This window comes from Polychytrium aggregatum (assembly GCF_025602895.1).
Source record: "Polychytrium aggregatum strain JEL109 chromosome Unknown BJ171scaffold_29, whole genome shotgun sequence".
NCBI lineage: Eukaryota > Fungi > Chytridiomycota > Chytridiomycetes > Polychytriales > Polychytrium > Polychytrium aggregatum.
The window spans coordinates 163,574-180,777 of NW_026516231.1; the positions used below are offsets into that span (position 1 = coordinate 163,574).

At 57.1% G+C, this 17,204-nt stretch overlaps 7 protein-coding genes across 7 annotated transcripts; 4 read left to right on the plus strand and 3 right to left on the minus strand.

The window, feature by feature from the left end:
* Positions 1-452: 452 nt before the first annotated feature.
* On the minus strand, positions 453-2,664 carry BJ171DRAFT_165386 (Pp2a-specific methylesterase Apo form). Its single transcript, XM_053105904.1, has 9 exons — positions 2,557-2,664; positions 2,266-2,425; positions 2,014-2,134; positions 1,831-1,916; positions 1,552-1,642; positions 1,302-1,447; positions 1,134-1,199; positions 981-1,025; positions 453-827 (listed from the first exon to the last, which is right to left on the minus strand). The coding sequence occupies exons 1-9, from the start codon at positions 2,644-2,646 to the stop codon at positions 634-636; spliced, it is 999 nt and encodes a 332-aa protein (XP_052964742.1). The 5' UTR covers positions 2,647-2,664; the 3' UTR covers positions 453-633.
* A 171-nt stretch (positions 2,665-2,835) lies between these two features.
* On the plus strand, positions 2,836-4,932 carry BJ171DRAFT_569450 (uncharacterized protein; the record flags this gene model as incomplete). Its single annotated transcript, XM_053113569.1, has 5 exons — positions 2,836-3,033; positions 3,223-3,342; positions 3,482-3,703; positions 3,943-4,290; positions 4,396-4,932. 5 exons carry the CDS (start codon positions 2,836-2,838, stop codon positions 4,612-4,614), a joined length of 1,107 nt encoding a protein of 368 aa, XP_052964743.1. The 3' UTR covers positions 4,615-4,932.
* BJ171DRAFT_165457 (mannosyl-oligosaccharide 1,2-alpha-mannosidase) lies at positions 4,910-7,773 on the minus strand. Its single transcript, XM_053105906.1, has 5 exons — positions 7,432-7,773; positions 6,291-7,300; positions 5,461-6,068; positions 5,275-5,340; positions 4,910-5,140 (listed from the first exon to the last, which is right to left on the minus strand). Exons 1-5 carry the CDS (start codon positions 7,488-7,490, stop codon positions 5,036-5,038), a joined length of 1,848 nt encoding a protein of 615 aa, XP_052964744.1. The 5' UTR covers positions 7,491-7,773; the 3' UTR covers positions 4,910-5,035.
* A 6-nt stretch (positions 7,774-7,779) lies between these two features.
* BJ171DRAFT_512873 (uncharacterized protein) lies at positions 7,780-9,249 on the minus strand. Its single transcript, XM_053111697.1, has 2 exons — positions 8,930-9,249; positions 7,780-8,810 (listed from the first exon to the last, which is right to left on the minus strand). Exons 1-2 carry the CDS (start codon positions 9,108-9,110, stop codon positions 7,912-7,914), a joined length of 1,080 nt encoding a protein of 359 aa, XP_052964745.1. The 5' UTR covers positions 9,111-9,249; the 3' UTR covers positions 7,780-7,911.
* A 481-nt stretch (positions 9,250-9,730) lies between these two features.
* On the plus strand, positions 9,731-11,189 carry BJ171DRAFT_626336 (uncharacterized protein; the record flags this gene model as incomplete). The annotated part of the gene is made up of 3 exons (XM_053115521.1): positions 9,731-9,820; positions 10,013-10,168; positions 10,332-11,189. The coding sequence occupies 3 exons, from the start codon at positions 9,731-9,733 to the stop codon at positions 11,187-11,189; spliced, it is 1,104 nt and encodes a 367-aa protein (XP_052964746.1).
* A 408-nt stretch (positions 11,190-11,597) lies between these two features.
* On the plus strand, positions 11,598-15,183 carry BJ171DRAFT_512874 (armadillo-type protein). Its single transcript, XM_053111698.1, has 10 exons — positions 11,598-11,781; positions 11,918-12,093; positions 12,332-12,419; positions 12,574-12,695; positions 12,829-13,240; positions 13,347-13,409; positions 13,492-13,582; positions 13,791-14,263; positions 14,403-14,534; positions 14,637-15,183. Exons 1-10 carry the CDS (start codon positions 11,644-11,646, stop codon positions 14,925-14,927), a joined length of 1,986 nt encoding a protein of 661 aa, XP_052964747.1. The 5' UTR covers positions 11,598-11,643; the 3' UTR covers positions 14,928-15,183.
* Positions 15,184-15,248: 65 nt separating this feature from the next.
* BJ171DRAFT_444183 (DHHC palmitoyltransferase-domain-containing protein) lies at positions 15,249-17,204 on the plus strand. Its single transcript, XM_053108136.1, has 3 exons — positions 15,249-15,378; positions 15,510-15,822; positions 16,011-17,204. The coding sequence occupies exons 1-3, from the start codon at positions 15,304-15,306 to the stop codon at positions 17,105-17,107; spliced, it is 1,485 nt and encodes a 494-aa protein (XP_052964748.1). The 5' UTR covers positions 15,249-15,303; the 3' UTR covers positions 17,108-17,204.

Sequence of the window (17,204 nt, forward strand, 5' to 3'; positions counted from 1 at the left end):
CCCAAACCAACCAAAACCACTCGATTGCCAACGAAGACAGGAGTGCAATGCCATGGCCTGCCCACTGGGCCTACAAGTCAGTCAGCGGGCTTCAGACATCTGAAGCCAGAAAGGGAAAGTGTCCCGTTTCTTTCTGGATTGACTGTAAGTATCTCGCACTGTTCCTTGAGTATTTCGACAGTGGATGCCGGGTCGCCCATATTCTGGGCAGTCCACTTCGGGGTTGCCATCCCTCTTGGGATGGTCGATGGGAGGTGTTTGACTCCCTTGTGCAAAGTGTGTGTGTGCAAAGTGTGTGTGTGCAAAGTGTGTGTGTGCAAAGTGTGTGTGTGTGACGGCGAGAGGCTTCTCGCCTTCCCTCGGGGGTCTCTCGCCAGAGACTGCTCTTCTCGCCGACCGAGGTGGCTCCGAGAGCGCGTTTTTTCGTTCTCGCTCATTTTTTTAACATGAAATTTTTTCATAGTGTAAAATTCGGGGTGTCCCGTTTATTGGATTGGTTGTATTTGGGCCCAGAAACAAGCGACCGGCTGCCTCGAACATACCACGCCCTGCTTCATCGACGCTGTGCCCGGTTTCGCATGGCGGGACCCGCAGCGAAATAAAAGTACTTCCTTGGGCCAACACACTCACTGCTCAGTCTCTCACAGCCGGCTCGAGCTTCATGGCATGTTGCTTGGGCGGATTTGCCGGGATGGGAAACTTTTTGATGGGCAGCTTGAGAGGCTGGTTGCGCTTCCAGAACTCGATCAGCGAATCGCCGACTTTGTGCGGGACGTCTTCTTGGATAGCATGTCCGGACTCGGGGTAGATGGTCATCTGGAATTTGCCTGCACACATTGTTTGCCATATTCAGGAGCGAGCGACACATGCGGGAGTGGGCGACACTGGTGCCGATGATTCATGCCCACCAGCCATATCGGTGGTATCACCGCAGCGAGTGGCGATCCTTCAACGGGACGGCCGCTTGTGCCGACACATACCTTGCATCTGACCGATGGTCAGGGGCTTGTCGAGCCGATCCGTCCCTTCATGTTTGAGGTAGCTACGTTAAGTGATTCCCCGGGGCCCCATTTGGTCCCAGATTCCCAGCTCGAAACGGCCGGATCCACACAGGAGAACGATCATTCACTCACCTGCAAGGATCAGCAGTCGTGCTCCTCTGACGGTCAGGAACTTTAACGAGAGATCCGTGAACCATCCTGGTGAGCGACAGATCGGTTAAACTCGACCGTCAAGAGCCGTCTGCGGTGCGTACGATCCCGAGCCCAGGTGCAATCAGGCAACAATTCAGTGGGCCTTACCCATCCAGTATGGCTCCGAGTTCAGCAGCTTGGCCCTCCATTCATAGTAGAGGACTTTGGAGGAGTCGGCGCCCATAACGGGAACCAACTGGGACGGGATCGAGACACTGGCTGCCTCATGGTTCTTCACGGTATTGCTGTGGAGACTAGCAAGACATAATCCGCAACACATCAGCCCCTGGATCGATCTGCCCTTTGCCAGCAGGGCGTCCGAAGCTCCCTTGCGACATTGTCCCTCGCTCCAGCTTACGCCCAGTCGATAGCCTCGGCGGGCGACTTGAAGCGACTTGGGCGGGATCGGATCAAAGACCGCATGTGCTGCAACGAATCAATCGCAGTTCCTGCAACGAGCCGGCAACCACCAATATGGCAAGCCCTGGAAATCAGTAACCCGATATGATGGGATCGACAGAACACATGTGCATCCAAACCGCCCATGTTGGCATTGCTCTGCGAATGCTCTGCGAATGCTCTGCGAATGGCCCAGCCGCTTGGTTTGGCTCATACACTGTTCTGCATCAGGACTCACCCTCAACGACGTCAATGACGACGACGCCCAGAACGTTCTTGATCAACTTGCGGGAGGCTGCATCGACCACGACAGGGCCGCCCATGCTGGAGTGAGTCAGCAAGGCAGGTTGTGGGTCAGCGGATGAAGCCGGTTCGCACGGTGGTCGTTGACTCGAGTGTACGGCTGTCGATGCAAAGCTACCTGTGTCCGACCAGAATGACTTGCTCCGGCAGTGTAGGGTAGAGGAAATTGACAACATTGGCAAGATCATCGGCGAGTTGCGCCAGACTGAGGTTGTCGTCGTCCGAGGTGTGGGTGGATCCTGCCAAAAGCCATCCGCGGTCACAGCAGAGTCAGCAACTGAACACTGGCTCAAAATCCATCCAGAGTTAGCCCCATCCCCCAGCCTCATCGGTGCATACCAGGCTCTGCCTTTCGACCGAGAACGCTCACCGTGCCCACGACAGTCCATGCAGAGCACCGAGAAGTCGTTCTGGAGCTGCGACTTGATATGCGCCGAGACCAGGGCCCAGGTCAGGGCCGAGTGGCCGCCGCCATGGTGCATAATAAACAACGGGCCGGCCTGGGATCTGATTTGGTAGACTCGAAAGACGTTGAGGACGCAAAGCAAGCCAAGTCAAGGATCAAGAAGCGGGAGCCGGCGCTGAGCGCCAGAAGCATCCAGGACGAGATCGGCGATGCGAGCGCGCAGGCCGCTGTTTTCAGATGGAAGTAAAAGGATATATCGTCTGTTTCGGGCAGCCGGACGTCGTCGCAAGAGTCGAAATACGGGGCCCACGGGGCGGTTGCGGGTGCAGGTTCGGCCTGGCTCATTGATGGTGGAGATGCAGTTGCAAGTCGATCTCGCAGACACGCGCCCATCAGATGCTGTTCAGGGCCGGCGAGCACCGGGGCGGATCGGCCTGTGGCGATGCGTCACGTGGTCGTGTTTGCAGGCATTTTTCTGCCGCCTCTGCGGAAACGACGGGCCAGGTTCGTCAGCCAAGCACCGATCGATCAGCCATGTCCGGGAAGCGCAGAAGCGAGACCGCGCAGCATGCCCACCGCAAAAAGCTGAAGAAGGTCTTCAACAAGGCAAGTGAGCGAGCGAGGAGCAGACCGAGGCATCTGACGCCAAGCGAGACGGCCGGGATCAAACTCGGCGCAATGTCCAGCGATTCACTGCGAGCAGCCCCGATCGACGACACCACGGGCCGATCGGTCTGTCGATGTGTTCGGCGAACGACAGGAAGCACACCGCCTCACGGGAAGCTGTGTCATCGTCTAGCACGGATCCTGTTTCCCTCCTTCGATCGGCCGCGCTCGTGTGAACAGCGTCGGTGGAGCATCGGCATCCGCATGATATACGATTGGCTCACAATACACCTTGGTGCTGGTGCGGAACTCTAGCCGGCAGAGAAGCACAACCGGCCCTTCCAAGTTGAGCCCGGCATGGTCGGCGTGTTTGTCTCATGCACGCTGGGCCGCGAAAAGTATTGCATCAAGGAGCTCTACAATCTGTTCGACGAGGTATGTTCTTGGCGTGGCTGTGGATCGTCGAAGAGGCCCGACGAACTGCGAACCAACGATGCAGCCGTGCGGGCTTTGCAGGATTTTCATGCTTTGTGAATGAAGCTGATGCCATGTGCGCATTTTCTCATCGTTCCAGTATGCAGAGAGGCTCTACGGAAAGGATATCGGTCTGCTCGACAAGCCAGGCGCAAGTCAAGGAAACGATCTGGAGGACGACCCCGCAGAGGACGACGACGACGATGAAGACGAGTCGTTTGAGGCAGCTTTTGCGAAAGAGGTCCAGGGCCTCAAGACCTCGCGTTCGCAAAAGCGGTTCGTGAACGTCAACATCAGCATCGATTGCTGCGTTTTCATGAAGGTGAGGGTTGGATCACACAGGCAACTGGTTGATTCCACGAGCCAGTCATGGGAAGATTCCATCAACCGATCTGATTCGACAACGCAGCGCACTTGATGCCAACGGCAATCCTGTCCCGGGTGCTACCGATCCATCTACTTTGGTGCCAATCGATGCCACCCTCGGGCGAACTCCACCCACTGACCTCTTCATCTATGGCGCTGCTGTTTACGGCCGTATGTGTTCGTCCAAACCTTTAGTTTGCACCTCCGATCGTGCCCACCGAATTCGTCCACACCATCCTCAGCGATCTTTACGACACAAAACTCAAAAAGTGTCGCTATACACATCGCCTGATCCCCATCTCCGCCACAACGGCTGCGACCATGCCCTCGGTCGTGATCATGGCCAAGAATGTGCTGAAGCCACACTTCCACGACGCAGCCGAGCCCAAAAAGTTTGCCATTGTCTTCAAGGCAAGAAACAACGACAAGATCGACAGAGACGAGCTGATTGCGACCCTGGCCCAGATTGTCAACGAGACCGAAGCCAAGCACACAGTGGACCTCAAACAGCCGGATCTGGTCATCATCGTCGAAGTGTTCAAGGTGCGCTGTGTGTCCAGCTGCCCGTGTCTGGTACCAGAGCAAGATCGGGCTTGGGGCTGCTCTGCATCGATAGAGATTCATCGCTAAAGTCCCCTCCCTTCGCAGAGCGTTTGCGGCATGTCCGTTGTGGAAGACTACTACAAGTTCCGGCGATTCAATCTCCACGAGATCTTCGAAGGCGACGTCCATGACGGCCCGCGCGATCGGCAGCGCAAGTCCAAAGACGATAAGGGAGACAAGACCATCACAAAAGCGAATGCAAGTGTGGATGGTGCCGAGGACAGACCCGTCCAAGATAGCGCTGAGTCAAAGGAAGCGCTGTAGATTGATGTTTCCGGAGGGCAGATGCGGCTGGAGGATGACAGCTTTGCGCTGCCGTGCTACACACCGAGAATGCGCATCAAGCCACATAGCGAGAGTTTGTCGTGGACCCATACCGATCGCCAGCGGCGATTCTTGCACAGTGCACTGTGTACGGCGCCGGGTGATGCGACTCTGGTTCATTGTCGAGTCATTGATGAGATCGGGGTACTCTCGCTGGCGACAGCTCTGTCTGGACTTGAATACACACAGTTCTAGCTGCTGCCTTTGATCAACCTCCACGCAACAAGCAGCCTCGGATCTCGACTCGAGATCTGTCAAGGACCCGTTTCCGCTTTATCCCTCGAGAGTCGTATTATGAATCGTGCCAGGAAGTATCAAGTGAGGATAGCACATTAACCATTGCTTGGGCACACCAGAGCGCTCAAAATCGAGGAAACGGATGGGCCTCGGTGTTGAACACGTATTGGTCCAACGGGATGCGATTGTGGTCGTCAAAGAGGAGGTAAAAGTACTTGAGAGTTTCGCCCTGGAAGATTCAGACGATACAGGTCAGGAGCAAGTCCAGGGACGACACAGAAACAATCGATCCAGCCAGCCAGCCATCACTCAATCGCTCAGTCCTCTGTCTCTGCCCTGGCTCAAGCCAACCGATCAGCCTACCAAGAAAAAGGTCTCCATCTTTCCGCCATGTCCCCGCGGGTTCGGTGGAATGACTCGCACGTCGTCCTGGATTCCATCCCGCCCCCCATCAAAGTCAAACGGTATGATTGTTAGGGCAAATACTGTTATCGCCTTGAGGGGCCATCAACTCCTCTCCAAGCACCAGTCATACAGTGCAGTGCTTACCAAGCTCGTGTAGCCACCGGTCTTGACCCGGCACCACCGCTCAAATGCTCGGAAGATTCTCCACCCCCACTCGCGGTACTGACGGTCGCCCGTGATGCGATAGAGGGTGAACAGGCTTTCGATCGTTTCAGGTCGGAGCAGGTTGTGTCCATCCAGCTGGTGGATGAAAAAATCGGGTTCGTCCGAGGGAGTTTGAGCGGCGGCTTCCACTGGCATTCCGTTTTCTCCGTTGGTAAGGACAGGCATTGGATTCCAAAAGACAATCTCTGGTGCCAGACCCGTCGCCGTCTGATTGTACATCTCAAAGCACGAGCGGGTGAGTTCCTCGGCAAGCGACAGGTCGTCTTGCTGCTGCTTCGAGAGGCTCGTGCGGCTCTGGGCGGTAACGGAGCGGCCGCCGGTGGCGAAGATGGCCAAGGTGGCCGGCAAAAAACAGACGAGATGGTCCATCTTGGGGCTCTGTTGTTCGTACACAAGTTCGCCGATATAGGTCAAGTTTCTGGAGCGAGAGTGCCCGACGAGATGCTTGCGGATTCCAGCAACGGCGTTGTTGAACTCGGTTCGATAGATTTCCTCGCCAGTCAGGAGGTACTGCTTTCCCAAATACTCTGCGAATCGTTGAATAGACATCCATGGTCGGAGGGCATATCAGAATGAAGCACGTCCATGAGGTCAGCGGGCAGGAGCAGGAGCAGGAGCAGGAGCAGGAGCAGGAGCAGGAGCAGGAGCAGGAGCAGGAGCAGGAGCAGGAGCAGGAGCAGGAGCAGGAGCAGGAGCAGGAGCAGGAGCAGGAGCAGGAGCGCTTCGTGATCAATAACACGCATGCATACCATAATACGAATCGCCGCGCGAGCCCAGACGGATCTCGGAGCCCTCGAACTGGCCAGATTCGGGCCGTATGTAGATTGGAACAAGCCCATCCGTCTTGGGCAGGGTTCGGACAACCTCCATGATCTTCTCAGAGACGTTCCAGTACTTGCTGTCGCCCGTCAGCTTGGAAAGGTACTTGAACTCCATCTGCAGCGTCGTAGCCTCGGCCGTGCTGCTGAGTCCGCCTGGCGCTGGCTCGGCATTTCCCGTCCCCAGGTTGATCGACGAGAAAGGGATGCCCGACGGAGTCGAAAAGGCGGGCATCAGGAACTCGGCCACCTCTACAGCCTTATTGAGGAACAGCCTGTCCTTCGAGAGGTGATATGTCGAGAGCAGGCCGCCGAGCACACGGATCGTGATCTCAAAGACGTTGGCGTTCTCGTCGACGTCCTTCCTGCCGAAACTGAGACCGGAATGAACATACGACTTTGCCTTTTCAAAGACATCGGTCTGTCCCATGATCAACGCCGTGTCCAGCGCATCGATGATGGTGAGGCCCATGTGAAACCAGTTGGAGCCTGTTCGGCTGATGGGAAGCAGCTCATCGTAGCCCCAGGCGTGGTCTACGTAGCCCATCCAGCTCCACCGGAAGGCGGCAGCGACCGCTTTCTGCCGCTTCTCCCAGAGAGCCGACTCAAGTTCTGCCGTGGGCTGGACAGGATCGGGTTCGTGAAAGTCAAACGGCTGTCGTTGGTGGTAGGACCAGCCATCGTTGGCAGGCCTGGCCTCCTCAGGCATTGGCAGAACGATCTTGGGGGACGATGGCGGATTCGACAGGATCGGTTGGCCTTGGCTTTCTGACTGGAGCTGCGACAGTGGAGCTCCGACCTCAGCCGACAGAGCTCCCGAGGCGAACGACTCGCTCTCGTGCTGCTCCGGAGCATCAACCCTGCCAGACGAGAACATAACCAGGGCAAAGACAACAAAGATGCCGATGGCTAGAATATATCTCTGGAAGAAACAGAGTGGACTCAGGGCGGTTTAGGCATCGTTCAACGAGCAATCAGTATACAACGGGCAATCAACATGATGCAAAACGCTGCGCTTGGTCGCGGAGGGGAACTGGTGATGAATCAGACAGGGGGTTTCATCCCAGCTCACCTTGGCGAAAGGCAAGCGCGGAGACGCCTTGGATGCCTTGGCGTTGTCGTAGTGCTCATCAGAGCGCCGAGAGGTCAGCCTATCGAGCAGAGTCGTCCCTGACGGAGCGGGTGTGGGATGTCTGTGGGTCGGCAATAGACTCTCGGGACGCATTCTGGGCTCGTCAGGGCTTGCAGGATTCGGGGGCGAGATGAATGCAGCGGGAACGATTGCCGTAGCGTGGCTCGACAGATGCAATGAAGCACGATGTATTGATGCCGATGCTGGCAAGGGCCGGATCTGGGGTTGAGCAGGTGGAGCCGTGCTCGAAGAGAGGCAGCTCGGGGCAGATCAACGGCAAGAAGTCAGACGCGATGTCAGGGCGGAACGCCAGGGAAAGGCCGTCAAGCAGCAGGAGCCCGGGCAGAATGCCACACCCTCCTATCAATCGGAGCCAATCATTTATTCACTGATCGACTCAAACTAGTATCCATGAGGCCGTTACGACCATAGCTGCAGATCAACACTTTTGATCTCGCGGGCGTCTCTGTGGACTCGAGTCCATTGGCGGTCGACCGGAATGGCGATCGGATATGTGATCGCGAGCCAGTGCGATTTTCGGTACAGGATGACGCTGTCGGGCCATTCTTCGCCATCGAGCTCTCTCTGCACAAGCTCATCGTCGACGATCATGCAGACGCGGCGGTATTCCTGCAGGAGCTGCTGCACCCACGACCGCACCTTGGGCGACATGGTCCAGTCGCTGCTGTCGTTGTTCTCGTCGTCGTCGGTGATCGAGATGACGCCGCGGCTTCCGTCGCTTGAGAGAGAGTAATGGGCCGAGCTAACGTTGACGACCTTGTGGCTCTGCTCGCTCGGATGCAGCTCACGGTATTGCTCGTGAGTCATGATCTGCCATTCGCTGGTGCCGGAACGGGTGACGTCTTCGGGCTCGATATCCTTGATCTGGCGATAGACCGATCCGACAGGCAAGGCGACTGCTGCCATGGCACCCACAACTCCCAGCACGAGGACCGGAAGCGCAACCAGAAGCAGACCAGAGAAGCCGACTCCAACAAAGGCGATGAGCAGACCCAAGCCCCCGAGCGGAAGTGCGACGCTGAGTACCGTCGGGCCGACTACGAGCACCGCCATGGGGCCGACAAAAAGGATGAGGGTCATCCAGCCAAGCCCCTGGATAAACCGCTGGAACAGGGTATAGCGGGGTTTTAGATAGACTTGAGTCGGGTGCCGGTCCGGGCCAGATCCCCATTGGCGAGCCATCCAAGGAGAGGAGTGGAGCCGTCGATGCTGGAGACCGCACTGAACCTGAACCGAGGCGATGCCGATATGAGGCGAGGAGACTTGTGGAACGGATGTTCGTATCAGCGCTAAGGCGGCTGGCAGAGGCGGCAGGAGTAGAGAGTCAGAAACGGTTGCATGCGACTGTGTTGATGCGGCGACCGGAACTCGCTTTCCCAGTCCTTGTCCACCCCAGCCAAACATCGATGGAACTGACCCAGAGGCCGGGAAGATATGGGGAATCGGAGAGCATCCCGTGCGACAGCTTGCAGATGAGGATATTGAGCGGCTCCTCTGACGAGGAACGGCTGGCTGGGCAAGGCGCTCCGTGAGATTGGTCGAACCCAGAGACCAGAGTTAATCCTGGGGCGCAACATGTGTCTGGCGAGGGAACTCATGGCGCAGGTGGAGGACGGATCGGAGGCAGCAGTGCCCGAATTGATAGACAGCAGCGGGTCGATTCTCTGGGATCTGAAATCTGAAATCTGAAATCTGAAATCTGAAATCTGAAATCTGAAATCTGAAATCTGAAATCTGTGATCCTGGTCGAAGAGGACCGGCGCGGCGTTTTGTCTTGGCGCCAAGGCAGCCAGAGAAAGCGCAGCCCAGACAGGAACCGACAAGCGTGCGTTCTCACTCGCTGTGCGAGCAGGCACCTGCCTCGGGAACATGGCTCTGCAAACGAAGCGCCCTTTCCGGCTGAAACAGGGCATTTCTCCAAGCGAGAACCGAACGATCGGCGGCTGGGTTGCTATAGAACTGTGCGGCTCTGCAGCTGTTCTGCCGTGCCACTGTTCCGCCGTGCCACTGCACTGCTGTACCACCGCACACCGACAGAATTGCTGCTGTGCGACAGAAGCAAGTCCCGACCTCTTGCCGCGCCACACAGATTCCAGATCCGCCGTCGAAGCCAAAATATTTGCAGCGGATGGTGGGAGAGGGCCAACCTGCGGGTTTTGGCCGCCGATCGTCGCCTCCACCATCTCCGTCTCTCCACCACTTGCTTGCCGTCTCAACGATGCTCGCTACCGACTCAGCCCAGGCGCGCCTGCTTCTGCTGGGCCTGGCCCCGGTTGCAGATGCGCTCTACCCGGTGTTCAGCACCAAGGTTTGTCTGTCTGCCGCTATCCGCTGCATGATCTGTTTCCTCAACTTTGGATGACTTGCTACCGTTTGCAAGGCTTCCGCCATCTGCTTCGCATGCCATTAACTGCAGCGGCTCTCTCTCACCTTCCGTCGCCCCGCTATCCCTCTCGCTTCCATCACCCTGCCATCCCATCGACCGCGGAGACATTACTAGACCCCGGCCATGATCACCACGAATCAGCCGACAATCTTGACGCTAACCTGGTACAGCAGCCCCCCACCAAACATCCAGTATATTCCGTCCACGGTCGATTTATCGTCTGCCTACAACGGCACCTTTGTCTACAGCATCAGCATCTCCCAACCCGAGGTAGCTGTCGTGCAGTGCCGGCACCGTTGCGTGCGACTCGTTTTCATCGGCCATCGCCGATTTCCATTGCTATTCAGCTTGCTTGCACTCCTTGCATCGATTATAAGCAGACTGATCACACCGCAATCCTCGGCTCGATGCACATGTCCTTCGCGCTTGCTAGGTCATCCAAAACATCGGCGTTTACTCGTACCCAACGGTACTGGAGCCGTCAATTACCCTGCCTCATGTCAACAACCTGACAGACACCCTGACGCTCGGGATATGTCTCATCGACAGCTCCAATGTCTACACCGAGTGCATCACTCCGCCCACCGTGAACATCACGATCCCAGGAAACGCCAGTGTCATTACCCCGTCGCCTCTGGCCAGCACCAATACCCCGACTGCCAGCTCAACTCTGGCTTTAAACTCAACCCAGAGCCCTGCATCCAGCAGCGATAGCCCATCGGATACATCCCTGCCGTCTCCGAGCAACTTACCGTCGCCCGATGCAACTCCGCCAGTCAACCTAACGCCCATCATGTGGGTTATCATCGGGGCAGTGCTTCTCCTCTGTTTAACAATCTGCGTCGTCGGCTATGCGATCTTTGGACACAGAAAGCAGATCAAGGTGGCCCAGCCGACCATTGCCGAGCCCGCCGCAAACCTCGATACCCCCAGTGGAAGTCCCAACACTGCCAGCAGCGAAAAGGCCCTGTACAGCCTGGGCTTCAACAACACCGAATCAAACCCTTTGCCCGAATATACCCCGGCGCTCAACAGCGAATGCGACTTTGTCCAGCCAGAACGGGCGGCCCTAGGCCGGAGCAGAACCGGATCGACATCGACGGGTCAGTTCGACCAAATGTATCGAGTCAAGACCCCTCGAAAGCGGCAGAACGAGGATGAACTCAACTTGGAAGCCGGGGACCTTTTGGTTGTCACAGAGATCTTTGAGGATGGCTGGGCGATCGCACGCAACCAGAACGGGGACATGGGCGCTGTGCCTCTCAATTTTCTGGAAGCTGGCCACATATAGACAAGAAACCATCTTTCCAAAATACAGTCGATCGATCGCATTCGGGAACCGCATCGTCCAGATTCCCACGGCGGCCCTGGCAGATGGAGCTGGTCGTGCGTGTTGGCCGGCGTATGTCCAGCACACTCGCTTTGTGCATCCTTCGTCGATGGCCGGACATTTCGCATCGGCTACACCGTCGCACTGACAGACCAGACTATTCCTCGGCCACATTTCCGCTGTCCTTGCCCTCGCTGTCGCTCAGAGCACCCCCCCCCGCCTGAGCCCGAGCCTATACTCGCTTGTGATCGCCTTCGTGTCGAGCAGCACTTGTGGACAGCCCCGCCCGGGCGACTGCGCTGCCGGCTGCGCCACGCACATATTTCTTTTTTGTTCTCCTTGCCGACCCAACCCGCACCATTGCCAGGCATCGCAGCAATCTCACCCAGAGCACACCGACAGACGATCGCCGAGCATGGGCAAGCACAAGAACAGAAAGCGATTTGGGCGGCCGCGGGCCACGCCCGTTGCGCCGTCCGACCAGCAGATCGCATCGGACGACACCATGGCAACCCATGTCAACCCGCAGGATGTTGCCCCGATCCTCAAGAAAGTACGATTCTGGCCTTGCAAACCTGACCTGCTCTCGGCCTCCTCGGCTGGGTGGATCGAGACATGGCGAGCCAGGTGCGGGCCGGGCGCCCATGCAGACGTTGACAAGCGTCCTTCAAACTCCCTCCCTCATCTAGCTCAACCGACACGACAAATCGGACGAGCGGTCGTGGGCTGCTGCCGCCATCTCGAACCTGGTTCAGGACCCTGCCACCCTCAAAGTCCTGCTGTCGGGGGGTTTGGTCTCGGCCCTCATCGGAGCCCTGAGTGACCCTCATCGCGAAGTCGTTGTCGAGGTTACCGGTGCCTTGAGGTTCGTGCACACCGCTTGGCTCTCGTGCTGGACAGGTTGCATTTGGTGTTTGGTGTTTGGTATTTGGTGTGAAGCACCGGGGATGTCTCGGTAGTGCTGTCGTCGTCGTCGTCGTCGTCGTCGTCGATCGATCGATCGGGGCTGGGGCTGTTCTTGGGCATTCCATCGATACCCTAGTCCGAGGACATCGAGGGATCCTCGCTCACATCGCTATTGGTGCTCTTATGGATGACTCCAGGAACCTGGCCGTCGTTGGTGGCGATGATGTCTGCAAAGAAATGGTGCGCAAGGATATCTTGACACCACTACTGGCCCAGATTCCTTTGGTAGGTGTCGTTTTCCTCATTGTTCTGACTCTGTCTGGCCGTCGATGTGTGGCCGTCGATTATGCATCCGCGACCAGAGATCACTTGCTTCGTTGGCCCTTCGTCTGTCTCCTGTCCGTCGCCCGCTTACTCAACGCCTGCATCTCACCTCTAGCTCTCCGAGTTTCTGACTCGAATCGTCACCAAGGCCCCCTCGGAAGGACCCGAGGACGATGTCAACCGAAAAACCACGATCGACTGCTCTGAACAGGTCATCTCGCTGGTATGGTCGCTATGGTAAGGAAGCCTCCTGGCTGGTGCGGGTTCTTGGCAGCTTCATTTCTCGGGAACACAAGGCTCGCAACAGCATCAACAGCAACGTCCCTTTGCGGCCCATCGTACCTGCCTGACATTTCTTGATCGTCTCCAGCGAATCGTCGGACGTTGCCGTCAACCGCGTCACCCAAAAGTCGACCCTTGGCTTCCTCATGGAGATTTTGAACCCGGAACACGACTTCATCCCGAGCCTGGTCCAGGCTGCGGGCCAGTGCCTGAACACCATCACGGAGGAGAACCAGCCCTGCCACATGGCGTTCCAGGCCAATCCGCGATTCTGCGATCTCCTTGCTGCCATTGCCAACGGCGACATTGAACACTTCAACAATTGGGACGAAAACAGGATACAGATCCGGGTGCTGGCTGGCAGCATTCTGTACAATGTGCGCGATGCTATCAAGGTGCAGCCCCTCGATCTCTGCAAGCAGATATTCCCGGCCATCTCCACGACGCTCGACTATGATGTCAACCGCGCGATCGAGTTGGCCTGCAAGGCGTCGACAGAGGTACGGCTATTTGCAACGTTGTGAAGCGCACCGCCTTAAAGGTGGGATGTCGAACAGCCGGACCATCGAGGACATTCGCTGACTCGACGATTGCGTCGTCTCGTAGATCCTGAGCGGCGAGGTCCCCGAAGAATCGGGCAAATACGTCCGTCTTTCGTCCAAGAACGAGGTAGGACCCCTGTGATGGCTTGATATCGATCTTGAGCCACTGCCATCTGTCTTGATTAATGAACCGTCTTGTGTTTTTCCAGAATTTGATGGTTCTGCTGGAGGCCCATGTTGCCACTGTTCAGCTGGGATTGGAGCTGCTCGCCAATATCTGCGCCGACGATATCCCGGAAGGTAGGATCGAGTTGTCCCGGAGTCGCGGACCAATCTCTGTTCGCCGACATCGAGGGGATTCGTGACGAGAGGCCGGGCCAGTTGTTTTTACAGAGACAAGCTTGCCCACGAGCTATATCGGCTGGCACATGTGCTGCTTGGCTTTCACAAATCTCCTCGAATGAGCCACCAAGCACGTAGCTGACTTTGGCCGCTTCCCCGTCATCAGAGGAGAACTGGGAAGAGATGGACGCTGCCGAGGAGGAAAACGACGAGGTCGAGCTCGACGAGGATCTACAGGACGTCATTGCTTCTGAATCGCAACCGGCCGAGCCCGAGAACAACGAACGCAACCACCTTCTGGACCAGTTCAACATTCTGCCCCGGGTCCTGAAGCTTGCATCGGGCTTTGTGGTTCCCATCACCAACGATATCATCAGCTCCTTTGCCTCCGAGTTAGCCCAGCTGCAGTATCGCGCGCTCGGATGCCTGAACAACATCCTCGACAATGTGCCGGGCCCGTGGTACCAGTCCGAGGCACCCAAGCAAGTCTGGATATGGCTTTTTGATGTTGCCAATCGCGGCGCACAGCAGAGCGGCCCGAAGCTGGAAGGCTCGGCTCTCGAGCTCGTGGAGGCATGCGTCTCAGCGATGTGGGCGCTGCTGCGGGGACTCAAAAAGTCCAAGGCCGATGCGAATATTGTAAGCGCTACTTGATTGAACTGCGCTCCATCGCTGTGTTGTTTTGCACAAACGAGCTGGATAGCGCCGACCGGAAGAGTATTTGCGCATCCGTTCACTGTCGACGCCAGTCTAACACTCTGTCTGTTGACTGCCCTAGGTCCCTACGGAAGCCCATGTCGGTGCTCTGATCCACACTGCTGGCGGCGACGTCCCAGACTCTCTCAAGATCAAGTGCATTGGCGTCCTCAGCATTCTCGGACGAACGCAGGGCCAGATCGAGCTCAACAAGGTAGTTTGTCTGTTCTCGAGCTTGTGCTGTCCATCGGCGATCGTGCTTTGCAAGCAGTCCTGAACGCTGAACGTCGTTGTGCTCACGCTACCGGGTTTCCAGACCATCGGTATCTTCTTGGGCAACACCATCGAGTCCTCGTTGTCGCTGGCCGTCGCTGCAGAGTGCCTCGATGCCATCTATGACGTCTACGGCGACAAGGCCTACGACTACGACGGCCCTGTGTTTGTGCAGCTCGGTTTCCTGAACAAGCTCAAGCAGCTTCTACCGGTGCTCAAGGCCAAGGCCAAGGCCCTCGACAAGCGAAAGAGTCGGGATGTCCGCGGCCGCATCGACGAGGCTCTGGTGAACCTGCGACACTTTATTCTGTACAAGGAAAAGGAGCGCAGATAGCAGATTGCGCTGCGTGCGACTCTCCAGAGGGGGCGGGCTGGTGAGCGCTTGCCTTGCTCCGTCGATCCGTCCCTCCGTCCGGGATTCTAGGATCCTGTCCGCAATCAAATGGACCTCTTGCCTTGATCTCTGCCTGTCCTTGATGGAATATACACACCGCCTATCGCCCGCTGTGGTCAAACACAGCACTTGATCGCTGGTCTGACTGAATACATGGTGTTGGGTCGAACCTGTCGTGGCGCAGGCTGGACGACCGTGACGCTCACATGATCGCACTGTCCAGCCGCCTTCGTCCCTTCGTCCAGGGACCGCTCCGCGTCCCGATGGCCTGCCTGTCTGCCACAGACTCGCATCTGCCGCAGCGAACGTCGGCAACATGTCCTCGATATGGGACCGTCTGGCCGTGCTGGCTGTGATTGTGCTGATCACCTTCGTCCCGTTCACGATCGAGGTACGCTTGTGGTCCAGCCGATCCACCAGCCGATCCACCAGCCGATCCGATCCGATCCGAGCATCGCTGGCGTGCTCTCGGGGGCTGCGATTTCTGACGACTCCCTCTTCCTCCTGCGTTCCTCGTCGCAGTACTTTGTCTTTTGGCCATGGCTGTCATTCAGCTCCGAAACCAAGGCGCTTCTCTATCTCCTGCCGTTCAACCTCAGTGTCCTATCGATCTGGACAAACTACTACCTCGGATGCACAACGGATCCCGGGAAGGTCCCAAAGGAATACGACCCACTGCCGGCTGCGGACGTCTCTGTCGCCGGCCCAGAGAAGCGTGCCGGCAAGTCGAGGATGCGAAGACCGAGGCGATGCTACACTTGCAAGGTCTACAAGCCCCCGCGCAGTCACCACTGTAGCTACTGCGAGCGCTGCGTCCTGAAGATGGATCATCACTGTGAGTGAGAGCGGGAGTGCGACAGAAGCTGCTTTCAGTTCTGGACAGATGCCATCGCCCGATGGGCAATGCATCCATGGCATCGTTTCATATTGCATTTTGCATGTGGTCGGGCTACTCGGTGCATCGGCATGTTGGCCGCACCCTGCGCAGATCCTCATCCGCACCGACCTCGTTGCTCCCCTCAGGTCCATGGCTCAACAACTGTATCGGCTACTACAACTATGGCTACTTTGTGCGCTTTGTGTTGTCCGTCAGTTTTGCGAGCTCTTACTGCGTCTTCTTGACGGGCATGCGGATGTGGGAGCTTCTAGAATATCAGAAGCGCCAGCAACTCGACCCCTGGAACTCGATCCAGTATTACACGCCGCGCCTCCGAGACACCGAGGTGATCTTTATGATCCTCGACATGATCATCCTCTTCATTTTGCTCTTTACCGTCGGCATTCTGTCGATCTTCCAGACGTCGTATTTGCTCCAGAACGTCACGACCATCGAGAGCTTTGAAAACGCCAAGATCGAGGAGCTGAAGCGCAAGCAGGTCATCCCGCAGGATCGCATCTTTCCTTACGACCTGGGCTGGTTCCGCAATCTCAAGGCTGTCCTTGGTCCGCGCTGGTATCTCTGGATGTTGCCCTTGCCCGCGATCGGAACCGGCCTCGAGTTCCCCATCAATCCATTCATCAAGGACCAGATCAAGGCCGGGGAGTGGCCGCCCAAAGAATACTACATTTATAAGAAGGATCCGGGGCGCTTTTCGCAAACAGAGCTGCAGAAGCAGCGAGCCGACAAGCGACGCAACTACGGCGTCCACGTTCGCCGTGGCAGCGAGGGATACATCGTCCGCCCGGTTTCGGCCGAGGAGCGAGAGCGACAGATTCAGTTCTACCTCAAATCCAAGTCCGGCGACCAGCCCGATATCGACGGGCACGAGAACCCCAAGCCCCGACATGGCCACGACCACAGCCACGACGATCACCACGACCACGAGTATGACGAGCACAACGGGCACAACGAACATGAAGAATACGACGATTGTGAAGCCGGAAGCCTCTCCGAGGATGAATACATCCCCACCGACGACGACGACGTCGGTTCAGAGTACAGCTATTACGAGCACAGTGAATACGATGAGTTTTCGGAAGGAGAAACGCCCCTGCGTCTATCAAAGTCCGCATCTGCCGACACAGAGGTCCAAGACGACGACTCGAGCGACAACGAAGTTCTTGGTGTCCGACTACGGAAATACCAGGACGAGCGAGCGGCAGACAGCATAGATGAATAGCACGCCAAGATCATCTCCTTGACTCTGCCGGCACTGCTTGTCCGCAGTACTGATTTGAGCAAAGTGCGATTATAACAAAATACTCGATACAACAGCC

Excerpts from the sequence above, each read along its gene's own strand:
- BJ171DRAFT_165386 (XM_053105904.1), bottom strand. The coding sequence starts at position 2,646 with ATGAGCCAGGCCGAACCTGCACCCGCAACCGCCCCGTGGGCCCCGTAT. Across the intron at positions 1,643-1,830 it reads CGTCATTGACGTCGTTGAGG|GAACTGCGATTGATTCGTTG; the intron begins GTGAGTCCTGAT and ends GGCTCGTTGCAG. Across the intron at positions 828-980 it reads GACCATCGGTCAGATGCAAG|GCAAATTCCAGATGACCATC; the intron begins GTATGTGTCGGC and ends CAATGTGTGCAG.
- BJ171DRAFT_165457 (XM_053105906.1), bottom strand. The coding sequence starts at position 7,490 with ATGAGCACTACGACAACGCCAAGGCATCCAAGGCGTCTCCGCGCTTGC. Across the intron at positions 6,069-6,290 it reads GCGCGGCGATTCGTATTATG|AGTATTTGGGAAAGCAGTAC; the intron begins GTATGCATGCGT and ends AACGATTCGCAG. Across the intron at positions 5,141-5,274 it reads AGATGGAGACCTTTTTCTTG|GGCGAAACTCTCAAGTACTT; the intron begins GTAGGCTGATCG and ends TGAATCTTCCAG.
- BJ171DRAFT_444183 (XM_053108136.1), top strand. The coding sequence starts at position 15,304 with ATGTCCTCGATATGGGACCGTCTGGCCGTGCTGGCTGTGATTGTGCTG. Across the intron at positions 15,379-15,509 it reads TCGTCCCGTTCACGATCGAG|TACTTTGTCTTTTGGCCATG; the intron begins GTACGCTTGTGG and ends TCCTCGTCGCAG. Across the intron at positions 15,823-16,010 it reads CCTGAAGATGGATCATCACT|GTCCATGGCTCAACAACTGT; the intron begins GTGAGTGAGAGC and ends TGCTCCCCTCAG.
- BJ171DRAFT_512873 (XM_053111697.1), bottom strand. The coding sequence starts at position 9,110 with ATGAGTTCCCTCGCCAGACACATGTTGCGCCCCAGGATTAACTCTGGT. Across the intron at positions 8,811-8,929 it reads CATATCTTCCCGGCCTCTGG|CCGCCTTAGCGCTGATACGA; the intron begins GTCAGTTCCATC and ends CGCCTCTGCCAG.
- BJ171DRAFT_512874 (XM_053111698.1), top strand. The coding sequence starts at position 11,644 with ATGGGCAAGCACAAGAACAGAAAGCGATTTGGGCGGCCGCGGGCCACG. Across the intron at positions 12,094-12,331 it reads GAGGTTACCGGTGCCTTGAG|GAACCTGGCCGTCGTTGGTG; the intron begins GTTCGTGCACAC and ends GGATGACTCCAG. Across the intron at positions 12,420-12,573 it reads TACTGGCCCAGATTCCTTTG|CTCTCCGAGTTTCTGACTCG; the intron begins GTAGGTGTCGTT and ends TCTCACCTCTAG.